At 38.9% G+C, this 26,647-nt stretch overlaps 1 protein-coding gene across 3 annotated transcripts in view; it reads left to right on the top strand.

Annotated features, from left to right (window-relative positions):
- Positions 1–25,240, top strand: part of TUBGCP3 (tubulin gamma complex component 3) — a 69,530-nt gene extending 44,290 nt beyond the window's left edge. For all 3 annotated transcript variants that reach the window (XM_069970776.1, XM_069970775.1, XM_069970777.1), the window contains exons 13-22: positions 968–1,076; positions 2,726–2,915; positions 5,306–5,441; positions 8,339–8,407; positions 14,418–14,553; positions 18,419–18,507; positions 18,786–18,917; positions 19,397–19,537; positions 20,425–20,541; positions 23,794–25,240. In XM_069970776.1, coding sequence (XP_069826877.1) covers positions 968–1,076; positions 2,726–2,915; positions 5,306–5,441; positions 8,339–8,407; positions 14,418–14,553; positions 18,419–18,507; positions 18,786–18,917; positions 19,397–19,537; positions 20,425–20,541; positions 23,794–23,952 — 1,278 coding nt within the window. In that variant the 3' untranslated portion in view covers positions 23,953–25,240. The remainder of the gene's footprint in view (positions 1–967; positions 1,077–2,725; positions 2,916–5,305; positions 5,442–8,338; positions 8,408–14,417; positions 14,554–18,418; positions 18,508–18,785; positions 18,918–19,396; positions 19,538–20,424; positions 20,542–23,793) is intronic.
- Positions 25,241–26,647: the final 1,407 nt, after the last annotated feature.

Genomic DNA, 26,647 nt, shown 5'->3' with positions numbered 1-26,647 from the left:
GCCATAAAAACTATTGGAGGTTAATGATGTATAAATTTAATGGATGCCTGTGTCTTTTGGCCTCCGCCTAGCAGTGGTAGTTATGGATACATTGACTGTGTATGCTATGCTGGCAAATTTCCTAAGACCCCCTTGTTTTTTTGTTTTTGTTTTTTTGCTACATTCCATAAGAGCTATAACCTTTTATTTTTACATTATCAGCGCTGGTTTTCTCCTTGTTCCTCGCTCGCTGCCGCTATTGCACGCAGCAGCATCGAGCTGGTGAAAAACGGGGGGGGGGGGGGGGGGGGGCTGCTCGGGGTGATTGCTAGATCGTCCAGGGAGCCCATAGCATGTGGCAGTGGTCTGCTGCCGCCGCTCCTATTCCACGGAGCAGTGGCAGCAGATCGTTGCTGTATAAGTCTGCAACGATCAGCCAGCATCGTTCTTGTCAGCTGATTGTTGCCTTCTATTACACGGAATGATTATCGTCCAATAATCGTTCCGTGTAATAGGGCCTTTACTTGATGAAGGTGTCTTTTTGCCTTGAAATCTTACAAACATAATTCTGCCAAACAAACAAAAAATTTCACTCCTGTAAGGCTGGTGTTGCACATATATATTTTAGAAAATCACACTTTTTATGTTTTTTATTTTTTATTTTAATCATCTGGTTTTTCGAGCCAGAAGTGGATTTAAAGGGAGCCTGTCACCCCTGCACCCAGAGCAGAACCCACCTTACCCCCTATAGAGCCCACCATACTTACCCCCTCCAATATACAAATTAGAAGAGATGAGTCCTATGTCCGTAGGAATCACAGTTCCAGTGCATCGGGAGTGGGACCAGCAGGGGGCTTTAATGGGGGGTCAGATGGGTTCCACTCCAGATGTGGGGTTGAGAGGTTCCTTTTAAAGAAGAGCTCTGACCAAATGTAAAAATCCAGGGCATAGCTTGTTTACACATTTATTATTTTTAACTTTATTTCAGGTTCTTTTGATTGGAAAATCCATTAACTTTCTACATCAAGTGTGCCATGATCAAACTCCCACTGCTAAGATGATGGCAGTAACTAAAACAGCTGAGTCCCCCAAAGATGGTAAGTCACAAATAGGAGAACAGCTGGTCAGGTTGTAAGAAATTGTGGGGGAGATTTATCAAACATGGTGTAAAGTGAAACTGGCTCAGTTGCCCTTAACAACCAATCAGATTCCACCTTTCATTCCTCACAGCCCCCCCCCCCCCCATGCCTCCATATAGTATAGATGGTCTTCTCAGTGGCATCCCTGTAACTGTATACTGTGAGGAGACGTTAGAGGAGTTGACCACTATATGAATCTAGCTGGTTGGCTACTGGAGGAAGACTAAGACATTTTAATTATGGTGTTTTTAACCATAGCGGCTTCTGCAGCAAAGGCTCCCCCAGATGTGAAGGCAACTACAAGCTCTTCATCTGATGTGGACAGTTTCGATACAGCTATTATTGCAGGTGTAGTATCTGCTGTTTTCGTAATAGTGCTGGGGCTGATCTCAGTCTACCTGTACAAACACGAGCACCTACCATACTCATGAGACAAATGAGGAATTTGAGGCACAGAAGGCCTTACCTATAAACAATGATAAGAGAAGGAATATGATGGTGAAGAAGAGAGAGAATATTTTATGTAATTTTGGCCCAGTATTGACCAAAAATTATTGGCTAAATGAATCCTATTTATTTGTTATGTTATATCATTGACCTATACCAAAAAATGCAGTGGAGGAGCAAATACTCTGGATGCCTTTTCTGTGGACATGGGGCTGTGCAACACCAATCAATCTGCTTTTCCTAAAGCATAAGAAATTTAAAGGAATTCTGTGTATATACTTTTTTGTTCTGAGTAATTTTAACACTAACCACACCTATCCCCCACACCACCTAGGTCTTATTGTTGCACTGTTTGTATAATATATAGTTACAGTCTGTTTTTTTTCTTGTAAATATTGCTAACTTTTTTGTTATAGTCTGTTACTTGTTTCAAAACTGTTACTGTTTCAGAATTTTCAGGCGTATAAGACTGCTTTCTAACCCCGAAAAATCTTCTTAGAAGTCCGGGGGCTTCTTATACCGGGTATGGTCGCCCCATACGGTGGTGGGAGCTCAAAAATGGCTCCATGCCCACTGTATGCTGCGACTGCTATAAAGAAAACAAACAAAAAAAAAAACAGCAAAAAACAGTTAACTCACCTGGGGCCCGCTACTGGCCCGTTCCCGGCGCATGCAGTGTGAGGTACACTGCCTGCACCGGAGGTCCCCAAAGCTCCCCCGTCACCGAGCTTCTCCGATGAGACGCTTGGCGGTCAGGAGAGCTTCTGGAGAATGACAGAGGCTTTGGGAACTTCCCTCGCCTCTGTCGTTCTCCCGAAGCTTTCCGGGCAGCCGAACATCTCCAAGCTTCACCGATGAGATGCTCTGCTCCTGGGGATCTCGAGAACGGGCCCCAGGTGAGTTAACTGTTTGTTTCTTTTAAATTTAGGTGCAGTTAACCCCTGTCTGACCGCAGCAGGAGTTAACATTTTCCGGCGTATAAGGTGAACCCTTGACAATCTTCTTAAAAGTCAGGGGTTGCCTTATACGCTGGAAAATACAGTATGTGAAACTTGGTGTAATACTGCATCCATGCTTGATTCAAAATTTGCCTGAATAAAAGTATTGTTTTTAGAGCCAGCCTCATTGTGTAAATCTAAAGTAACTGTATTTCGCTTTAGCTGCCGACCTGTTCACAGATCTTGAGAATGCGTTCCAGACTAAAATTGATGCTGCATATTTTGAAACCAGCAAATACCTGCTGGATGTCCTAAACAAGAACTACAATCTACTTGAGCACTTACAGGCAATGAGGCGCTATCTCCTGCTGGGACAGGGAGATTTTATACGCCATCTTATGGATTTGCTTAAGTAAGTGTTAAGTGTAAAACATTGTGTTTATAAAATGTTTTTATGTCTACCGAAATGACACTAATTAATCTAATATAAAAATTGCTGCATCATCCAAGTATATTGTTTGTTTATTTTCCAGGTCACATCCAAAGGGTAAAATATAATTTCACTTTAGTGTAATTGGTTATATTGTAATCTAATATTTGTAACACACCCTAAGTCCTACATATTAAATGAATTTTACTAATTTTATTCATCTAAGCATGAATGTTATTTTTAATCTAAACAGTTGTTTTCTATTTTTAAAAGTCGTAACTATAAGCTGGTTGCAAGCTGTTGTGGTGAAACAAGACAGTTGTAGGGCCACCACAATGTAAATAAGGCGATACAGTTTGCTCATTTTAATAGATGAAGGTACCCCACTCTGTTTGGGCATTTTATAATCTCTATTCTGAACCTGGAAACTAATAGAAAGGGAACTTGTCACATCTGTTATGCCTAGTATTTCTAGTGTTCTTTTCAGTTTCCTCTTTGACAGCATGCTGTGTAGTCGCTGCTACGTGCCGGGTGTATAAAGAATTAACTGCCAGGAAAAAACATACCTCCGTTCCTGGCAGTAGCAACAGATTCCTGGGATTACATCTAGGATCCTGCTGCATTTCCTCTGTCGTACATGTTAAGAGTTTAACTGTCAGGAATGGACTTTCTGTGTTGCAGCATGGTTCTAGTCTTGTGTTTTATAACTGGGATCATGCTGCCAAAACTAGCACAGTGGTGTAATGCTTCCTCCCAGCAGGCAGCTAATTGGTTAAGTAGGCAGTGGCTACATTCTCACAGTGGAATAAAATTTTTAACCTCTTCCCACAGAATGACATCCTTGCACATCCTGCTGCAGGTGGGGAGGTTCAGAAAGGGGTCGCTCTGTGACCCCACTCTGAACCGCAGCAATCCCAGGTGCCTTCTGCAGCCTGGGACCGCGGCTGTTAGCGAGCGGCCGCATCTGCTAATAAGGACAGTCAAATGCGGCTGTCAAACATGACAGCTGCATTAAAATGTCCTTTATAGCCCCAATCCCTGGTGTCTAGTGGCTGGATCAACAATGCCCCCCCCCCCCCCCCGGAGGGGGATCCCTTCCTCTTACCCGCCCTGGACTCGGCATCCCATTTTCCCATTTTATAAATGAAAATGAACATATATGCTATTGCTGCGTGCGTAATCGCCTGAACTATTATCAAAAAGTTGCATATACGCAATCAACATACCAATGGAAAGAACAGATCATGCCGCCAAAAAGTGACACCTCACACAGTCCCATAGACCAAAAATATAAGCTTTATAATGATGGTAATAGAGAAATTTTAAGGAACATTTAGGGGGAGATTCATCAAACTGGTGTAAAGTAGAAATGTCTTAGTTGCCCCTAGCAACCAATCAGATTCTACCTTTCATTCCTCAGATTCTTTGAAAAATGAAAAGTGGTATCTGATTGGTTGCTAAGGGCAACTAAGACCATGCTACTTTACACCAGTTTGACAAATCTTCCCCTTAATTTTTTTAAGGTTTTAATTTTTTAAAAGCTGTCAAAATATGCTATTTTATCATTTTAGTCTTATTGACTTGATGAACATGGATAACGAGTCAGTTTTTCTATAGAGTGAATGGTGTAAACATAAAACCACCCCAAATAATCAAACGAATATTGTGTTTTATTTTCAAATTCACAGCACATATAATTTTCCAGTTTTTCAGCATATTTTATGCAAAAATTACGTTTGCCATTGCAAAGTACAATTAGTGGCGTAAAAAATAAGGGCTCATGTTGGTCTGTAGGTGAAAAAACAGGAGAAAAAAACAAAAAGGAAAATTAGCCCGGGAGGAAAAGGGTTAAGACTTTATTTATTATTTTTTTTTTTTTTTTTTTGTTAATGAAGGTTCAAATGGTCTTGTGCCATATGTAAATGAATATTATATAGGCACATGAATCTGAACAAAACATGTAAGATTTATACTAGTCACCCAAAAATCATATTAATAGCGTTTGCTGCCACAAATAGAACATCATATATCTAAATATTTAGCAGTGCCGATTTTTATTCCCCTTTCTTACGATAAATTTAGAGTAAATTTAGAGTAAAGAAAACACATGCAACTGTTTTTTGATGTGTTGTGTGTTTGTTTTTTTGTTTTTTTTTTATATGGCTCAACTGCAGTCCTACCAGTTTTCATAAATGCTGCTCTTGTGTAGAGGCTGCTTGACTTTGAACTGAAGAATCTTTATTTTCATCGAGCTTTTTAAAATTCTAAAAACTGCTTTTAATGAAAAATTATTCTCTCTTTCGTACTTGTTTACTTGAAGAATTTGTTTAGCTCTATGTTTGTATTGATTTTTGCATTTTTTTCCCTCTCAGGCCAGAGCTTGTTCGTCCAGCAACAACATTGTACCAACACAATCTTACTGGAATACTTGAAACTGCAGTGAGGGCAACCAATGCTCAGTTTGACAATCCAGAGATTCTTAAACGCTTGGACGTCAGGCTTTTAGAGGTAATGTGTATTTGTGGAATAAACCCCTATCTGCTTGTATTTTAGACCTCAAAGTTATTAAGTTGCCATTTCTGTCTCGATTATAAAACTTTCTTTGCTTCCCAACTCATGCTGACAATTGAGATGGCTGACATCACATCTCGGTGTAGAAGGGTTATCAACCTTTTTAGTTGTGTTTTACTGTTATCTAGGTTACTTAGCATTTTATGACTTTAGGAAAGCTGCTTGACAACACGTGATGGCTCTTCGGGAAACAAGAGGAGTGTTTGCTTTGTGTGTGTGTGTGTGTGTGTGTGTTTTGTTTTTTTTTTTTTAGGGGAAAATGCACTTTACGTTTTCTATTGAATGGAAATGGACCTGACTTTTAATTTGTAGGTTTGTTGGAAACTAAATTTTCAAACAGGATCCAGTAGACTTTTTTTTTTTTTATTTTTTTTTTTTTTTTTTATTAAATCATAAATCTTTTCATTACTGAAGCATCTTTTCAGGAGTCTTGTATTTTTGCAGGTTATAATGTGCATCATCTGTAGCAGAGTGTCATTGAATTTAAAAGATAAATTGTACAACTATCACTGACACAGCACTGCTGTAGTGGAATGGTTTGTTCTAAACTTAAAGTACGTATTAAACTAACAGAAACAGGATGTTTTTGGTGCATAATTGCCTGTATGTCATGCAAAATACCCATGTATTAAATGTAATTTTCTTGTATTTTATTGTGTGGAAATGCACTAGACTAATACCTAGGCAATTGCATACAAATGCCTGCATCCTAAAACATTTACAGTGTTTAATTCAGCAGTACCTCCCTTGCCAATATAAAGTAATAAACAAACATCCTTAGAGCTGGCAACTAAAGTGCTGCTAGACAGAGCACATAATAACCTCAATTTTCTTTTGATGATTCAAATGGGGCCATTTACGAGAAATAAGAAGACATTATTTATTGCATTTATCTGCACTGTAAAAATCAAAATAAGAATCAAGGCCTCCTCTTTAAAATAAAACTCTCTTGTTATTGAGCGTGCCTGCAAGCTAATAACTCAGACGGGCCTTTAACAAAGAGGAGACTGAAATATGTCACAAGACCAATCAGTTTCCCCCCTGTGCTTATACTGCATATTGTTTATACCAAACCTTTGTCAAACATTTTTTTCTGTGTGTGTGTTTTAAATTTTCCTTCCTACCATCTAATTGGCCGCTCCAGTTTAGAGCTTTTTGGGCATACTTTTTAAGAAAAAAAAAATCTGTTTTGGTAGAATTAAAAGCAGGAAATGTGCTTTGTATCGCTCAAAAACAGCACTTTATAAAAGCATATATTTTTGCCGTCTAGCATTTTAATAATTTCATGTGTTACTTTATGGCAGGAATTGATACACTCTAAATGATATAATACAAAAATAAAATACAGAAGGCTTTTTTACTTTTATAATGGTTTTCTACACTTATACTCTGCAGACATTTTTAAGATATACAATTTGCTTTTTTTCATGTATTTTATTATTTGTACTCCTCGAAACGCTATGGGCTTGTGTATAATGGGGTGGTAATCTGAAGGATGGCCAACATTAGGATAGAGCCACACAATGGCAACATGTGCACTTAACAAATGGCTCTATTCCAAACAATTTGGGGAAGCAGTTGAAGTACATTTGACGAAAGCAGTGCTCTTATATTTCATATTTTTCGGACTATATGATGCATAAGACAACTGAAAACAGGAAGATATTTAATTGCTAATTAAATGTCCCTGGTGCTTTAAGGCAGTAAAGGGGGCGGATGAGAAATCCTGTTATCTTTGTTTCATCATCTTTTGACCACTGATACAAACTGCAATGCTGTATGTAGTTGCCAAACTGCATTTAGCCATCCAGATTAGGCCATTTTTACACAAGCAAAACATGGGGGCATTTCTGAGTCTGTACTTTGGCTTGAAGAGGTATTCTGGTCAAAATATACTGATGAGCTATCTATGGTATAGCATATCAATCACTGATCAGCATGGTGCATACACCCGGCACCTCTGCTGATTAGCTGTTGGGCGCCCGCACTACACTTGTCTCCATTCACTGTGTAGTGGCTGTGCCTGGATACTGCAGCTCAGTTCCTGTTCACTTTAATAGGAACTAAGCTGAGGTTATACATCACTACCGCTACCCAGCGAACAGAGACAGATGTGCAATTCGGCTTGGACCTAGAGCCATAACACAGACACACCACCAGTATTACGCTTGTGAAAAACTTTTCATGTGTCATTTTAATCAGTTGGATTGCTGAGACCCCTACATACCACTAAAACAGGTGGGAAAAAGCATATGGCTAAGTGCTTCTCTCCCTGTCTTTCTGCGTACTGCCGGAGACTGGTTCTTTAAAAAAATCTTTGGGATTAAACTCCTGCAGTTAGCAGAGACTTGGAAAGAAGCTCTGGGTCTTGTGCTTTTTTTTTTTCTTTTTGGGGCGGGGGTGATGTGATATGTTGCTCTGGAATGCCTGTCTTTTTTTTTCATTATGGAAACTGTGTGTGCTTGTGTGTGTATAATTAATGTAAATACCCATATACATACACACACACACACCACATATACAGACACATGGCTCTGTGCAACCCATATACACACGTACACACAGCTCTGCTGCATACCTAAAAGCAGGGTTAGAGTATGTCACTCCTGAGGACCTTCTGCAGTTTTGCACTCTCACAGATCACAGTCTGGCTGGAGAAGGAAGAGGACTGTGCATCTGAGTCACTACACAGTTTTCAAAGTGCATCTTATAGTCTGAAATATAAAGTACTATGCTCACCAGTGCCTGCATGGACTTCAGTGTCCATTTTATTTTTTTTTTCCTTCTAAAATCCTTCTAACAATTTTTTTATATCTTATGTTTCATCACTTTAGGTATCACCTGGAGACACTGGATGGGATGTATTTAGTTTAGATTATCATGTGGATGGACCTATTGCCACAGTAAGTTGGAATAGATTTTGTTCAAGTAACATAAAACACAGCTCTCTGCTTGGTGACTGAATCTCTGTATACTTGATTTGTTATGGCTGCACTTGGGACGTTGTAGGTGGGATAATGTGGTCAGTTTCACAGCTGCTTAATGCCGACTCTCCCTCACATGTCTGTTTTAGTAAGTGCTTATGTATGACCATACATTGTTGGGGTATTGGGTTGTGTTTTGTTCTTAAAGGGGTTATCCAGCGCTACAAAAACATGGCCACTTTCTTCCAGAGACAGCCCCACTCTTGTCTCCAGCTTGGGTGGGGGTTTGCTACTCAGTTCCATTGAAGTGAATGGAGCTTAATTGCAAACCGCACCTGAACTGGAGACAAGATTCGTGTAATCTCTGATAGAAAGTGGCCATGTTTTTGTAGCACTGGATAACCCCTTTAAGTTATTTCCCTTATAAGGAGTGCAGTGGGAGAGGAGTAAACTGGTTGGGAGGGCTGAGTGAAAACATTCCAACTGCTTAACCAAGAAGTAGTGGGAGAACATGGTAGGGCAAAGTATTACATACAAATGGATTCTTGGTGATTTCAGAACTTTGACAGACAGGTAAGCAATGTTAGGGTAGGGTAGTTCCAGCCTAGACAGCCTTGCAACACTAGAAGATTCTCTTCAAAGGCAATCTGTCAGCACCTGGACCCGACCAGTGTGCGCATATTGTGACAGTTTATTAGTTAGAAGGGAAAATTTGCTTTCGCTCTCGGGGTGGGGGGGGGATGCTGCACAATTTCATATCTTCTACTGTAATCAAGAGTCAAAGAGGAGTCATGATAAAGCGCTCCTGCCGCATTCTATCATGTCTCACCACTCCTTCTTCCTCCCCTTTCTCTGTAAATATTGAAGGACTGCCTGACAGTTTACACATGCGCCACTGATATCACAGGCCGCGCACCTCCTCTTCTCTTATTCAGAGGAGTGAGCAGTGTGTCTGCTGGTGTACGGTGGGAGTGACATCAGCAGTGAACTTTCACACTGATTGGTGTGTGCTGTCCCCCAGTCTACAGCACCCGTGCGAACTGCACAGTGAGAAGGTGCACGCGACTTTTCATATTACCTTGACTGCCCTTGAGGCAGGCCCGCTCGGCACAGAATATTCATGGAGAAAAGGGAGGAGGAAGGAGTGGTGAGGTGTGCCAGAGTGCGGCCTGAGTGTTTTGCCACTCTTCTTTGACTCTTGATCACAGTGGAAGACCTAAGGCAAAGGTATCCTTCTAACTAGGAAACTGTCACTTAATGCACACTGTCTGCACCTCTGGTTAGGGTGCTGAAAGATTCACTTAATAGCCCTATTTCACGAAACGATTATGGTTCATAGACTCGCTCAAACGACTGCTCGTTAACGAGCATTTAACGATTTTTTTAAGCGAACGATAACACAATACGTGTGGGAACGTGAACGATATCTGTAGTGTAACGATTTTTGCGGTCGTTACATCGTTACATGGTCTTTTAAAACTTGGGGAAATGTAGGTATACATTTCAAGAACGACTGAAAGATTTTTTATTCAACGAAAAGATTAGCGAATTATTGTTGAAAGACCAACAATTTTTTTTCGACATGTTGAAAAAAGATAGTGAACGACTCAACGACGATTTCGCTGTTGTCGTTCGCTCGTTTATAGCTATTCCACTGAACGAATATCTTTAACGAGCGGTCGTTTGAACGATTTTATGAACGATAATCGTTCGAAAAAGTTCCGTGGAATAGGGCCTTTAGGCTTCTTAGTATGAATCCATGAGAATAAGGCTTTGTTCACCTCTGCATTGTTGAAGCCCCAGTTTCAGATTCCATGATATTTTTTGTCAAAATGATGGACACCTTAGTAGAAGCCAATGGTCTTATTACAAATGAAGGGGTCCCTCATCTGTGGTTTGGCTGGTCCAGCATTGCATCATGGTTTATATTATATGATGCAAACAGAGATTCATTTGATATGCTTTTCAGGATGATGTATGAACCATGTATTGTTGATGATCAGCATCGCTTTATGAACACATTTCTATCTGGAAATATGACACATTAAAATTATGTAACAATGGGTTGATGTACAGTGTGATCATAGGAATCATATAGGATTCAGTGAACCAAATAAACACTTCCTGTCAGGCACGAATAGTAGAACAAGTTTGCACATTTGGGTACATTGCTTTGAAATGTTTTTAATCAGTAGACGACACCACCTGTGAACACAACCCATCAGTTTAAAAAAAAACCTAAAATGCCTAAATGTTAAATTAAATCTATGTATTTTTATTAATCTAGACTATAAAAGAATTTTTTATTCTTCTTCCTGCATTTTTCCCATTATGTATGTACAAGAAGTCTAAGGCCGGGTTCCCACTACGTTTTTGCAATCTGTGGTGTTTTTTTTTTCATCTATTTTTTGCAAAAAAAAAAAAAAAAAAAAACTAATTAAAAAAAAACAAACAGATCCATTATAAAGAAAATAAAAAGGGATCTTAAGGGCCTTTTACGTGGGCCAATTATTGTGCAAAAATTGTTAAATTGTTAGAATTTCAGGGTGGATCTGGTGTTGTTCTGGTGTAAATGTGGCAACGATCAAACGACTATTTGTTCTTATGACGTTGATCGCATATTTTCAGCTGACCTTAAAATCGCTCATCGTTTGCAGTGCTTACAAAAATTCATGTTGTGTATATATATATATATGTGTGTGTATATATATAATTAACCCTTTGAGGACCAGGCCCAAAATGACCCAGTGGACCGCGCAAATTTTGATCTTAGTGTTTTCGTTTTTCCCTCCTCCCCTTCTAAGAGCTCTAGCACTCTCAGTTTTCTATCTACAAGGCCATGTAAGTGCTTGTTTTTTACAGGAATAGTTGTACTTTGTAATGGCGTCATTCATTTTACCATAACATGTATGATGGAATTCCAAATATATTATTTATGAAGATATAAATAGGTGAAATCGTAAAAAAGAATGCAATATGGTAAGGTTTGGGGGGTTCCTGTGTCTACGTAATGCACTATATGGTAACAGCGACATGATACTATTACTCTATAGGTCAGCCCGAACACAACCATATGCAGGTTACACAGATTCTCTAATGTTATATATGTATTTTTTTTTATGAAATCCTTTTTTTTTGGCAATTAAATATTAATAAAATGGGCCTATTGTGACACTTATAACGGTTTTATATTTTCACCTACCGGGCTGTATGGGGTGTCATTTTTTTTTTTTATTAATACCATATTTGTGAAGATCGGACGTTTTGATCACTTTTTATTGATTTTTTTAAATATATTATGTAACATAAAATCGGTAATCCGCGCACTTTTTTCCCTCTTTTCGTGTACGCCGTTCACCGATCACAATGACGCTTGTTATATTTTAATAGATCGGACAATTACGCACGCTACGGTATATTATATGTTTATCTATTTATTTATTTTTATATGTTTTATTTATATAATGGGAAAGGAGGGGTGATTTCAACTTTTATTGGGGGAGGGGTTTTGGGTTAGTGTAATAGTGTTTTGAACTTTTTTTTTTTTTTTTTACACATTTGAAGTCCCTTTGGGGGACTTTTACATACACTACTTTGATTTTTACACTGACCATTGCTATGCCATAGACATAGCATTGATCAGTGTTATCGGCGATCTGCTCATTGAGCCTGCCTGTGCAGGCTTAGTGTAGCAGATCGCCGATCGGACCGCACGGAGGCAGGTGAGAGACCTCCGGCGGTCCGTTTCAACAGTCGGGACCCCCGCAGTCACACTGCGGGGGTCCCGATCGGTAAGTGACAGGGGACTCCCACTGTCACTTGCACTTAAACGCAGCGTTTAAGGGGTTAATGACACGCGGCAGTGCGATTGCTGCAGCGTGTCATTACCGGTGAGGTCCCGGCTGCTCACTGCAGCCGGCCCCCACCTCCTATGAAGCGCGCTCCGCTCCGGAGCGTGCTTCATAGCCGGAGAAACACCCAGGACGTGGGGTTACGTCCAGGGTCGCCTGGGGACAGACTTCCATGACGTAACCCTACGTCCAGGGTCGTCTAGGGGTTAAAGCAATTATGAAAATATTTGCAATCATATGACTTTTCTTAGCAATTTATCTCTGTCTAAACACCTGTTTAAAGAAAAAAATAATTACCTGACGTTTATGTATCTGTACATGTAAGAGGACCCAAAGAGAAAACTCTGAATCTGTGAGCTTGCAGTTTGGTGATCAAAACAAAAATCCCATTTCATAATCCCAATACATAATGGGGAAAAAGGCAGCAGGAAGAGTAAAAATGCTTTCATAGTCCAGATTAGTAAATTCACAATATTTTCATTAATGTTTACCCAAGACATTGTATGCAAAGAATATTGTTTCTTTGGCTCGGTTCCCTTTTCTATGTACAGTAATATGAAACTTGTGATTAAAGCCATCACTTGGCATCTGTGAGTGCTCCAGCTATAATCTCACTATTTTTCTAAATTTATAATATGCAGATAAATGCCTTTTATTGAAACCATTTCTTATATATTTAATAATTCATTTTTTCCCTTTCAGATTTAAGCATGTCCTTAATGAAATAGTTCATTCATTGTGTTCCATTATTCATAGACTATCAACTAATTTGAAATAATTTGCCAGGCACTGTAAAATGTATTTAAGTACTATCATATTTGTACTATTTAAAATAAAATATGATGAAGGATTCATTAGATTTGATTAGAAAATAGCTGGTTTATTGTTCAAAAGCGTTTTATCACGTAAAATCTGTATTTTACCTAATGAACTTATTATAGCGCTTTGTTCAAGGAGCAAGTGGTATCTTTTTACTTGAGTATGTTTGTACTGGGGTCTGATCTAATTTGTATCTACATTTAAGAGGAGTCTGCATTTTCTTTTCTAGTGAAATAAATTGCCTTTGTTTATTAAAAAATGTGTGACTCTTAATATACTTATGTGGTATATATTTCATTGTGCATGTATATGTGTAAGAGTGTTATAACGTCTGTGTTTATCACCTTGGTGATAAAGAGGCTGATATAACCAGTTGTCCCTGCTATCAGTTCATCACTGTATGGACAATACTGCTGTGTCATGACATAGTGCTGGAGAAATTGCACTGGACTTAACTGGGTGGCAATGTGCTAGGGAATGATTTAGGGTACAATATTATGTGTGGCATGTGAGGGGAGAAGGGTTATTGATGCACTGGCTTTTCAAGGTGCTGTGTCAGAAAGGATCACACCAAGAAAGGGTAACGCAACAAAAGCAGCCCTGGTATAAGCACTAAACTGCTGAGCACAATGAGGTGCTGGCCAGAGTTTGTAGGTGGTAAGTTATTAGAGATGTTCCTTGATTTATTTTGAATGTACCATGTGGACCTTCTAGAGGAGACAGACAGGCTCAGCTTGCATTTACACAGTTTAGTCTTTCTCCTGCACATAGCATTTGCTAAGCCCTGCCCCACTTCCTGTTTTCTGTCTTGGTCTCTCTGCTGCTAGAGATGGAATTCCCCTAACAGGCAGTGAACTACAATTTGTTGGTAAGTGACACACCTATGTAGGCATCTCCAAAGGAGGCAGGGGTCGAGACAAAGGGGTGCCCTGGGGGCTGAAGAAGGCCCCCCAGTTCTTGTGCCTAGCTTATTTGCATGTTTGCTTTTGATTAAAGTTCCCCAAAATGGCAGGATCTAAAAGAAAAAGAAGACCGATTCCAGAAACATGAGGTACGCAGCTGCGGTGGGATATCAGCAGGTTCGTTTGCATGAGCCTGCTGAAATTTTCCCTTTCAAGTATGTTAATTGTCCCATCATCTCCATGTTTTCACGTCTTTTATGGGCCATAGCAGGTTTGAGAAAAAGCAGATACATTTAGCTTATAGCCCAGGCTTTTAAATTCTGCAGCCATGTCTTAGTTTGGTAGCTTTTTCAATATTAACTACAGTCTTGGTAGCAAACATGTAATTATTGCTCCTTTCTTTATATTTAATTCCAGGTATTTACCAGAGAGTGCATGAGTCACTATCTCCGAGTGTTCAACTTTCTATGGCGTGCAAAGAGGATGGAATACATTCTAACAGACATTTGGAAAGGGCATATGTGCAATGCAAAATTACTGAAAAGTATGCCAGGTATGTCATAGAATACATGCTTATGAAAATATACCAGTGCAATGGATATATCTGCATGGTGAAAATATTTTTTTTGCCAAATAAAGCCATGCATTTACAATGGTTGCAAGATAAACATGCAGGTTTATCGCAAGAATTTCACAGATTTATCACAATTTGGTTCCCATCATTAGTCAGTGGTGGTTTCTTTTTTCTGTGTGGAACCTCACTGCGCGGACTCTGCATTGAATCCTGCCGCCTTTCAGTTTAAATGAGAGGGCTCGTGCGCCTCCGCGCCTCTCCGCTAAAAGAATTGACATGAGCAGAGAGGCACTGAGAGTGGGGACGCACAAGCCCTTCATTTCAAACTGATAGAAGGTAGGATTTGGCGCAGGGGGTGGGGTTTGTCCCACCTCCAAATAGAAAGTTAGGAAGTCTTGTGAGAGGTCTTCTGTGACAAATTAAAAGCAGACACAAATTAGATATTACACATAGGTAAGCAGTATTATACAGCACAATATATTGCACATTTAAATTAATATATCCTTTACGAATATTGCACTAAGTATTGCATCTCTATCTCTCTCTCTATAGATAGAGATTATATATATATATATATATATATATATATATATATATATATATATATATATATAAAATCTCAAAACAATAGCTACAAGCTATTACACTATTGACTATAGACTATATTGCACATCTTTTATTTTCACATAATATCACAACCACTAACTAAGACAAGTGTCCCACAACACATCTAAACAGAGAGGCTACTGCTTCACAAAAATACTCCAAAATTGCAAACTTCATTAAGACCTCTAGGGTAAAGTGAATCAGAACAGTGAATTGGAACACTAAAGAATAAATACAATGTAACCAAATACTGGTACCTGCAGTGGTGTTCTGTAGTTTTAAATCATATCCCTTCAGATATTTTTTCCTTTAGGCATCAGAAAATCTGTATGTAGGGAAGTGTGTTAGAATGTATTTTTACTTAGTGACACTGTCACCCCCTTTGTGCATTCTCTACATCTCTACACAGGTGTAAAGGGTAAATTTAGCGTTTTTCATACCTTATTTTATATAAGTCATGGTGTTTGTTCAAGTAAAAAGTGTCCTTTTATCAACTGCAGATTGCTTTAAGTGGGCGTGGTCTCGTGGCATTAGCGCCACTTAGCCCTGCCCACAGGGCACCGTTGGCCCTGCCCCCTTGACGCCCATTGGTTGGACGACGTAAAGGGGGTGGGGTCTAGATCTTTCGGCCAGTCTGTTCCAATGGCCAGCGAGGGGGTGGGGCAAACTGTGGCGTTGTGGGCGGGGCTAAGTGGCGCTAATGCTAAGTGGCACAATCTGCAGTTGATAAAAGATGACTTTTACTTGAACAAGCACCATGACGTATGATATAAAATAATTTTTGAAAACAGCTAAATTTACCCTTTTACACCTGTGTAGAGATGTCAGAATGCAAAAAGGAGGTGACTGTCACTTTAAAGTAGGTTATGGCAAAGAACTGTTGTGGGCACATTGTAAAGATATTAAAATCCTCCTCCTTTGTGTTGCTCTAAGTGGAGTTAAATTCATTGTATGTCAAAGTCAACTAAGCAATTCATTTAGACTAAATACAGCAGAGTGCTTTAATAAAGTGGCATTAGTTATACAGATTAATGTACTATTAAGGTAGGATCAATTAGTTATAAGGCAGAAAGTGATGAAAATATGAAATGAAATATGCAGAATAAAGGCAGTATATGCACCTCACCTTTATCTCATATTGCTATATGCATATTGAATTTACTCAGCAGTGTTAGACAGTGTCCACATTTAGTACATGTCAGCAAATACTTTGCCTACGTTAGTAGACAACCATATTATGAATGATGAAATTCTAGGTTTCTGAGCTAGAGGGGAAACACAACAGCGTTTTGCAAGTTTATAGACTAGTCAGTCTTCAAAAAAGATATTGGGTGATCAAGACATCTTTCATCTGTTAGGCGGAATGTGAAATTCTGCCCTCCCATTTTTAAAAATCTATTTAAACCTGTTATTTGTGCCACCGCTTACATCTTGAAGCAATGTCCCTTTAAACTGGAATGTTAGCAAAATCCATGTGAAGTGCACAAAACCTTACTAAGTCGGCACTGGGTATACAGGACCCTGAACCAGAATGTGGGCGGCAGTACAGGGCATTAATAATATGGATGAATTGGATGGTTGGGTGTTTTAACAGGGAAACCCACAGATGTTAGTCTGTCTCCTCCAGTCAGCATCACTAGAAGTTTGTAAGATTTTGAGCATTGCAGACAGTACTTACCTAAGGCCTAGACTAAGATAAAGGCCCTATTCCACGGAACGATTATCGGCCGTATTCGGCCGCTACGGACGATAATCGTCCCTTGGAATAGAGTGCAACGATCAGCCGACATCGTTCATGTCGGCTGATCCTTAAAAAACAAGCAACTGATATAGCAGCGATCTGCTGCCGTCGCTCCGTTGAACAGGAGCATCGGCAGCAGACGCTGCTATATCCTATGGGTTGCCCGGACGATCAGCGATCACCCGGGCAGCCCACCCGCAGCTCCCCGCTGCCCCCCCCCGCACTCACCCGTTCGCTGCTGCGTTGAATAGCGGTGGCAGCGAGCGGGCAATGAGGAGCAAACGAGCGCTGACAGCGCTCGTTTGCTCCTCCATGACGACCCGTGGAATAGGGCCATAAGGCATAATAAGGGGTCGTCTGTTGAGTAGAAGACTGCTAAAGCCTTCTGCTCTTGGGAGCTGAAACTTTTTCTCTCCCCCCCCCCCCCCCCCCTTTTCCAAGACGAGGAGGGGCGGAGCTAAGGCATCACTTGCAGGCTAAACAGGCCCACACATAATGTCCAATAGCTGCCCATTTTTATTGCAGTATCGGTAACGCTGTGCAGCTATTTGTCATGATGTGCGAGCATAGTTTTGCCCCCATGTGATGATCGTGAGGAAGAGAGCGCTGAGGAGCAGAAGACTGCTAAAGACAGATAAACCCCTTTTAAGGCTATGTTCAAATCTGCATTAACATTCATGAAAATGAAGGGGGCACAGCATTTCTAAAGTTATCTCTTCTACAGCAGTGAATGAGGCTGGCTGGGTTCTATGCAAAGCTAGATGGCTAAGAGCCGGCTGCTGTGCATTAAAGAACTCGTACACCCAGCACTGCGTTCCCCTCAACAACAGGATGCTCAAAAACTTTAAAGTGATAGCACATCCAGTATTATGCCATCACTTCATAAAATGGGGGGAAAAAAACTTTACAAATTGAATGGTGTGTGTGGGGGGGGGGGGGAGGTTTTGAGAAGTTCCTGGCTTTGCACCCTTCCAGTTGGAATTATAAAATGTTGGATTATTTTTATGTAAAGTCATGGAACTTTCATGTCTGGAGTTACAGTTCATCTTGAAGTTTTTGTTTCTCAAGGGAAAGCCTGCTAAGGATATTCACACTAGGAAGTGTCCTTCCTACAGCAATGTCAAAACCTGGGTTTCTCATTTCAAGAATTGCGCATTTCACAGTTGATGATGAAGCCTGATGTTGGCGCCCCACGGGGGACGGGGACGGACTCAAAATTTTTGGTAGATGGGTAGTCTTATATGGAGAGTATATACGAAACTCTATATTTTAACTGGAAAAGTTGGGGGGTCGTCGTATACGCCCAGTTGTCTTATACACCGGAAAATACGGTAATTTTTCAATTCCAACTGGAAGGGGCAAAGCCAGAAACTTCTCAGCCCCCCCCCCCCCCCCCCTTTGTATTCTTCACACATACAGCTAAATATATATATAATGCTGTCTAGATAAGTCTTAATACATATTGATACATAATTTTATTGCTCATTTACATTACAGAGCTCTCTGGGGTGCTTCATCAGTGTCACGTCCTGGCTTCAGAAATGGTTCATTTCATTCATCAGATGCAGTATTACATCACATTTGAGGTACAAAATTCTGTTTTTACTTTTTAGGTTATATATATATATATTTATATATAGTATATATACTGTATAAATATATATACACACTGTGTGTGTGTGTGTGTGTGTGTATATATATATATACATATATATGTATGTATGTATGTATGTGTATATATATATATATATATGTATATATATGTATATATATATATATATATATATATATATATATATATAAAATATAATAATTTTTTTTTTTGTTCTTAACGTACTGGTGACCATCTGTGTGCATTCCTCAGGTTTTGGAATGTTCTTGGGATGAGTTGTGGAATAAAGTACAGCAAGCACAGGACCTGGATCACATCATTGCTGCTCATGAAGTGTTTTTGGATACCATAATTTCTCGTTGTCTTCTAGATAGTGAATCAAGGGTAAGCTTTTTTTTATTTTTTTTTATTTATTTACAATTTTTAGATAAAGTCCTGCCTATAAAATATGACAGATCATGTTTGCCTCTATGCTTTGCTTTTTTTCTGCACCCCATTACAAGTTAAGTTTTGCTCAGTAGAGATCCAGGTACAAAGCCCCACCACTAAGCACTCTTTGGTAAGCCAGGCATTCAGTGTACAGCTTCATGGAAAGTCTTACAGGCTTCCACTGAATCCATACACTGCTCACTCTGCTCTGAAGAAAGCCGATAAGAAACTAAGGGTTGCAGCACTCCGCTAAGCCCTTCTGTATCTTTGTCTTAGTGATTGACTCTTAGAACTCAGACCCACACTAAATAGAAGTCACATTTTAACTCTGTGGGCAGCTATTCTAAAGGTTTCAGATAGACTGTGTGCATGTATCCCAAATAGAAATATTCACCATAGTGTTTTTTTTTTTTTTTATCATGTTCTCTCCTCAGGCGTTACTAAATCAGCTTCGTGCCGTATTTGACCAGATAATAGAATTCCAGAATGCTCAGGAAACCATGTACAGGGCTGCTCTTGAGGAATTACAGAGAAGATTACAGTTTGAGGAAAGGAAAAAGCAGAGGGAATCTGAGGTGAGATCTGTCAAACTGCACACACTGCCTTATTTTATAATAAACTGATAAAAAGAAAAAAAATTTGGGAAAGTGTAATGAAGAAAGTGCTCCTTATTTTCACCGGGGGTTTTACTTTTAGGGCCACATCTCAGTATAATGCTAAAGGAGTTATCTAGCGCTACAAAAACATGGCCACTTTTCCCCCTACTATTGTCTCCAGTTCAGGTGTGGTTTGCAATTAAGCTCCATTTACTTCAATGGAACTGAGTTTCAAAACCCCACCCCATCTGGAGACAACAGTAGGGGGGAAAGTGGCCATGTTTTTGTAGCGCTGGATAACCCCTTAAGCTCTGTCTTACCTCATCCACTTTTTTTAAAGGAGTTGGCCACTGTGTCTTTCATTTAATGCCAACATTTATTGTCTCCTGCTGTGCCACATATTCATAATAAGAGAAGCCTCACAATTAAAGTGTTCTCTGCCCCATCCTTATAAATACTTTCATACTGCCGTCACATCCATATTATGGCGGCGCATGCATACATACGTCATTCAGCATTTTTCATATGTGTATACAAGCGGAGTGGAGGATGCATGGTCATTTGCTTCTTTATGGTCGGCCATATTACAGATGTCCTTGCCAAATTCACTGCTGATATTGTGGAAACTGGGCACAGCACGAAGTTACGAAATATGAGTACAAATCTCTATCTTTAATTTGATAAAAGTACTGTAACTGAAAAGTGACCAACCCCTTTAAACCTAAAGGTTTATTATAAAGATGTGCATCTTTTTATTCATTTATTTTATTAAAGCTGCTTAATACAAACAGATTCTGAATGACTGATTCATAAAGGGATTATTTTTGTAACCAACTATTAACTAGTTTTCTAAACGTAATTTATAGGGTGAGTGGGGAGTTACAGCTGAAGAAGAAGATGATGAAAACAAAAGGGTTTTGGAGTTCCAAGAATCAATACCAAAAATGCGTTCACAATTGCGAATTCTTACTCATTTTTATCAGGTAATACCTTATTAATGACATAAATTAGACTGAAAATAGTGTCACATAGCAAAATCTTAACAAAAAAAAAATGCAGTCACATATGTGAGATTACATAGCTAACAGTAAATTGTGCCAGGTAATTATATTTTATTTAACATTGTTTTATAGTCCTCATAATTAAAATCCAGTATTAAGACACTAATTGTAGCAGTCTTAAATTTCTAAATATAATATTTCTTCACTAATGCTGAAAGGTTCAGTGTACACATTCATTAAATTCCTCAGAAAAATGATGTATACATTAATGATATAATTTTCACATTTTATGAAAGTACAAAAACCCTTTTTAAGGATTTTTAGCATATTTTTATGGTGCTTTCCCCATCTGTACATGTTACTTTTTAGCTTGCATAGGGTTAAAAACACACAAAAGAGCTTCTTAGATTGGTGTTATGCTTCTTCTTTGCCTACAAGGAAGATTTACCACTTTAATCAATAAAAAATAATGGAACGTGCATGGTAGGAGGAGTATAACCCCTTTATGAACAATGTCATTGATGCCCGGATGTCCGGGTCAAATTAATGCAATGTTCCTTCTCGCATTCTAAGAGCTATAGCTTTTTTATTTTTACACTTACAGACCTGGTTGGGTGTCATTTTGTGATATGATCTCTAGTTTTTATTAGTATCATATTGGTGTGAGAGAAAATTTTGGATCGCTTTTTATTAATTTTTTTTTTCCTGATATATAATTAAAAAGAGAAATCGGCAATATTGGTGTTTTTTTTGTTTTTGTTTTGTTTACACCATTCACTTTTTTTAGAAACAATAATGTTAGGTTTTAATAGAGTGGACAATCCTGCACACTACGATAATATAATATGTTTCTTTACATATAATACTTTTTTTTTTTTTTTACATATTTTTATTTTTATAATGGGCAAAGAAACTTCTATTCTTTGTAGGTGGGAAAATTGACAGTGTATCACATTCATATTTTCCCCACCGTATGTTGTACAATTATATAACACTGACATAGCAGGTGAAGAAAGCATTACGGAATATATCACTTTTCTCACCATAAAGATTGTAAGCTCTCATTGACCTAAAGGGGTTATCCAGCGATAATCTTTTTTCTTTCAAATCAACTGGTGTCAAAAAGTTATATAGATTTGTAATTTACTTCTATTAAATCTCAAGTCTTCCCATACTTATTAGCTGCTATATGTCCTGCAGGAAATGTTTTATTTTCAGTCTGACATAGTGCTCTATGCTGACATCTGTGGCCATTCGGAATCTGGTGGCGCCTAGTAGGGTAAAAAAAATCTAGAAGAGAAAGGAAGAAAAAAGTTACCGTCCCTAGTAATGGCATCTTTAGATGTGATAAAAGATTATGTAAATGTTGTAACAATGGGGTTGACAAATTTCAATCCAATATAACAGGCAAAAAATTTCCCATAAAGCAGCATTTAGATTGTTCGTCTTCTTTCGTGATTTATTTGTTGAATTGTGAGTGCGGTCTTCAATATATAAGACGCACAGTACAACCATTACATAAACAGATCAATTCTCATAGATATAATGCAGTAAACCTTTTTCTTAAACATAGTGTATCGAGACACCTTTCGATGGAGCATAGTGGAAATTTCCGAAAAATTACTATTTTCCCTATAGAACAGATTGTAGAATCCAATATCAATAGAATTTACTTTTATGTATATTTGATAGTAATGTCTATGTCCTTTTACTAGGAGTCATTCATCATCTGTTTATTATTCTAAATTTTTGATGACTATTTATTTTTATTTAACTATTTATCTTTTTGCCAGATTATATAGATGTAATTGGACTTGTGCTCCCAATATTTGCTGATGTTGTTCAAGTTTATTGATGTATTAAAGTGTGTATCACGAATGTAAAGTAATGAGTACGGAGACACTTTGGGACTGTCAGCGCTGCAAACCCGATCGCACCTTAGCTCAGACGGACTACAGTTGGGTGCGATGGGACCTGTGGTGCGCCAGCCCGTATGCCTCCAGAACATATTTGCAAGTGACGCTTGCGGAGCAGAGAGTACGCCATTTGCGTACACTGTTGGAGCTGGATACGCAAGTATTGCGCTCGATGCTGCTTCCGCCTCGGATCCTGGAGTCAGTGACGCTGTGAACACAGAGTGCGATGCATCGATACACTGTGAACTGTGTAATTTAGTACTGGAAAAGGATTCTTTGAGATCATGTGTGGATGTCGACTGTTGAAAATGTGTGCGATATACTTAGTAGTTTATACTACTAAGTTTGTAGTACATTTAAATGCTGTGGTATGAACTTGTTTTTATTGCTTGAGAAAGGCCCCCATGTAATAGGAGGCCGAAATGCGTTGCACCCCTGTAATTTTTTTTATCTTGTATGGACATTAAATTTTAATATCATAGGAGCGCTGTCTCCTGAGTTGTGGTGACTTTTGCTACGTTAGTACACCACATTTGGACTATTTTTTTATATCACCTGCGCCCCTCTGGAGTCAGAGGATTTTACCACCCTCAGGTCCGTTGAGGTCTCTTCTCCACAATTTATCATTGATGCATCAGTGATTGTCCCTCGGCTGGCTGCGGTGACAGAGATACGTGCTTAATAGAGTTGTGCCTATTTCTATTGCACAACTTCACCAGGTGAGTGCGTTCTGTGATTGAGCACTCTGTCTGGCAATACCTGCTTTACTGCACAAGGAAGCACCCTTCTCTTTCCTTCTCCCCCCCCCCCCCCCCCTTCCCTCACTGTTTTTTAGACATCTGTGGCCGAGACAGGAACTGTCCAAAGCAGGAGAGGCTTTTTATGGGAATCGCCATAGAAAACCTCTCCTGCTCTGTACAGTTCCTGTCTCGGCCAGAGATGTTAGCAGAGAGCACTGTGTCAGACTGAAAATAAAACAACATTTCCTGCAGGACATATAGCAGCTAATAGGTATGGGAAGACTTGAGATTTTTTAATAGAAGTAAATTACAAATCTATATAACTTTCTGATATCAGTTGATGTGAAAGAAAAAGATTTTTGCTGGACAACCCCTTTAATTCATGTTTATTGTACTGCCTTTGTCTTATGTTATGTATTTAACCCCTTATATGTGCGGCTCCCTGGAATTAATAACACTTTAAAATAAATAATAATGGTAAATCACATCACTTCGTATGTTTCGAGGGGTAGGGTTTATATTTAGTATTTGTGTTTTGTTGCTTTTTTTTAAGCAGTTTTTATCTTTTTCCCCCTTAGGGTATTGTTCAGCAGTTTCTAATTTTGCTGACAACAAGTACAGATGAAAGCTTGAGATTTTTAAGCTTTAGGCTGGATTTCAATGAACATTATAAAGCTAGAGAACCAAGGCTTCGTATGTCGCTGGGTTCAAGAGGTAGACGCAGCTTACAAGTCTGAGTAATGTGGTAAATGTGAAAAGGAGCTCAACTCTTCCTGTATGTTGTAGACCTTTTTCCTCCGGCGGAAGGAATTTATTGGATGCAGCGTAAGAATGGCTAAGCCTGTTTAGTGGATACATCGGTATTATCACCAGGAGGTTTTTTTTTACTATTAGTGGATGCTTTGCTTATAAAAGAATGCTAATGAACAGCAATACACAAGATGACTCTGTACACATCAAGTAAAGTATTTGCAATGTAAGTACATTTCAGTGCACTAAGTGTTGTCCACACAAACCTCCACATCCTTAAGACCACGATATTCACTCTGTAATAAACACAAGCAAACCAAATAATGTGCAGTGTTTTGCTTATATTTAAGACTGTAGGGGTCCCTATATGTATGTATGTATGCAACACACTGATGGGGGGATGCTTTTTTTATATATATAAATTGTAATCAATTTATGAAACAGCTGGTTTATATTGTATATTTACTTTGTATATATGTGTGAATTTTTTTAAAAAATTGTGTTTAACTATTTTCGAAGGCGAAGATAAAATGAGAAACCATCAGACCATATTGCAGTTATCCTGTATTCTTTCATTATCAAAGGTTTTGTAATCTCAGAATGTTAAGCCACTTTACCATTACAGTTTTGTGTTTACTGACTGATTTAGTTTTTAATGGAAATTATTTATGTTTAAAGCATTCCTTAGAGCAAAGCAGACATTGTACTTTTTGCCCAGAAATATGGTGGTGTATATGCCACCAATGTTTTTCGTATTTCAAAGTGTTAGAGATAGCATGGTGTTGTCTTCAAGGTCAGTGTTTCTCAACTTCATTCCTCAAGATCACCCAACAGATCATATTTTGAGGATTTCACAGGTAATATAATTACAATCAGTACAGCAGGTATAACCGCATCTGTTCTCTATATGTGATACCCTCAAATCATTTCCTGGTAGGGGGTACTTAAGGACTGAACTTTAGAAGCACTTTTTTAGGTTACAGCCTAAGGCCTGATTTTCATAACGTGAGACACAGGCTGTTCTGTGACCCGGACGTGTCACAGAACAGCTGGTGTCGGTGAAGTTCATTCTGGCCAGTACTGCAGTGTCGGCTGGATGAACTTTAAAGAGGACTTGTAATCAGAGATGAGTCCGGCGCTCATAGAAAATGAATGGAGCCGTCATTCTCTATGAGCGCCGGACTCATCTTTGATAAGCGCGCGCTGGGCTTCCAATGGCGATATCTCTGTAACGGGAGCAGGTCCAGGAGCGGGACTTCATGCATGGGGTAAGGATAAGGGTCCCCACTGAGGGGTTGGCCAGGCTCTGCCCCGGCATGGGGGGTAACAGGTTACCTTTCATCTTTGTTGAACTGGAATGCTGTCGGTTTTTAGTGTGGCTGCTAGGAATCCTGGCCGGAATGTATACTATGTGTGTACGTTCCAGCTGGGACTCTCTTGCAATAATGGCTGTGATTAATTCAAAAGATACGGTGTGTGAACATAGCCTAATACTGTCCTGGTCCATTGCTCCCTAGCAGCATTGTCACAGGGCTGTCCTGATTCTGCCAAGAAATACCTTTTCAAATTAGAATGTAGGGGGGGAGTATTTATTTTTCACAAAGTCTTGGAGGATGGGATGTCATCACAAAGTTCATTGATATAGGTATTATCTCAAATGTTTTGTCCTAGGAGAAAAGATAAAACTTCTAGTGCTTTGCCACTAAAATAATTGCTGCAAAGTGCATGCCTCGTTCATGTTTACTTTTTGCCTTGTCTTAGATATGTTTTTTATAAGTTAATATAAAAAAAAGTCCTAATTTAGAAATGTAATGAGATCTATTGTCTTCTGTAGTATGAAAATCAACAGCTTTGTCATCGGTGACGGTGATCTGAAGTAATTAAGTCTATTTTAACGTTGTATATTTTTCCACTGTAATTATTTATAACTGTCTTTAGTTCTCCTCTTTGTAATATGTAAATCATGTATCAGTTTGTTTTACTATGTTATAAAAAAAACTCAATAAAAAAAACTTTTTTTTTTCCATTTTTTTCATAAGTTAGAGCAGATACAATGGTTCACATGATTGTACGGTCTATATAATGAAATGTCTGCCTTACTTGAGGGTGACTAGCTTGTGATAATGTATTTCTATTTGATTATATCATGATGCTTTATTTCTATCTACAAATTTCTAAAAGATAAAATATATCTGCCTTAACATTGTACAAGCATTCTGATGATTGTAATGGTCACCTTGTAAGACTATATTCACAAACATAAAATAAAAGCAAAATGTGGCCGTACTTTGGAGTGAAAGTAAAACTGTGTTAGGCCATGTTCAAACGCTGTATGAACATGGGCCATTGTTTGAAACAGCCACAGTGTCAAACAACGACCAGATCTCAAATCTCAGATGTTCACGCTTTCGATATTGAAATATCGGCCGTGTGAACATCACTTCATTTTAATTGGAATGCGGGCGTGTTCGGATGTACCCACACTCCAGTTAGCCGCAGAGCACAATGTAAAGTACATCTGGGAGCCTTACTTTACATTGTGTCCACAGGCTTAAACGGCCGCTGTTCACTGAAAAGCAGCCGCACAAAATAGAAATGTCAGTTTTTCTGTGCGGTAGCAGAGAACAATGGCCACAGAGTATACATAGTCCAATGCATTCATACAATGAAAATTGGAGCCAA

The sequence above is a fragment of the Dendropsophus ebraccatus genome, chromosome 5 (genome assembly GCF_027789765.1).
Source record: "Dendropsophus ebraccatus isolate aDenEbr1 chromosome 5, aDenEbr1.pat, whole genome shotgun sequence".
NCBI lineage: Eukaryota > Metazoa > Chordata > Amphibia > Anura > Hylidae > Dendropsophus > Dendropsophus ebraccatus.
This window is presented reverse-complemented; position numbering and strand designations above follow the sequence as displayed.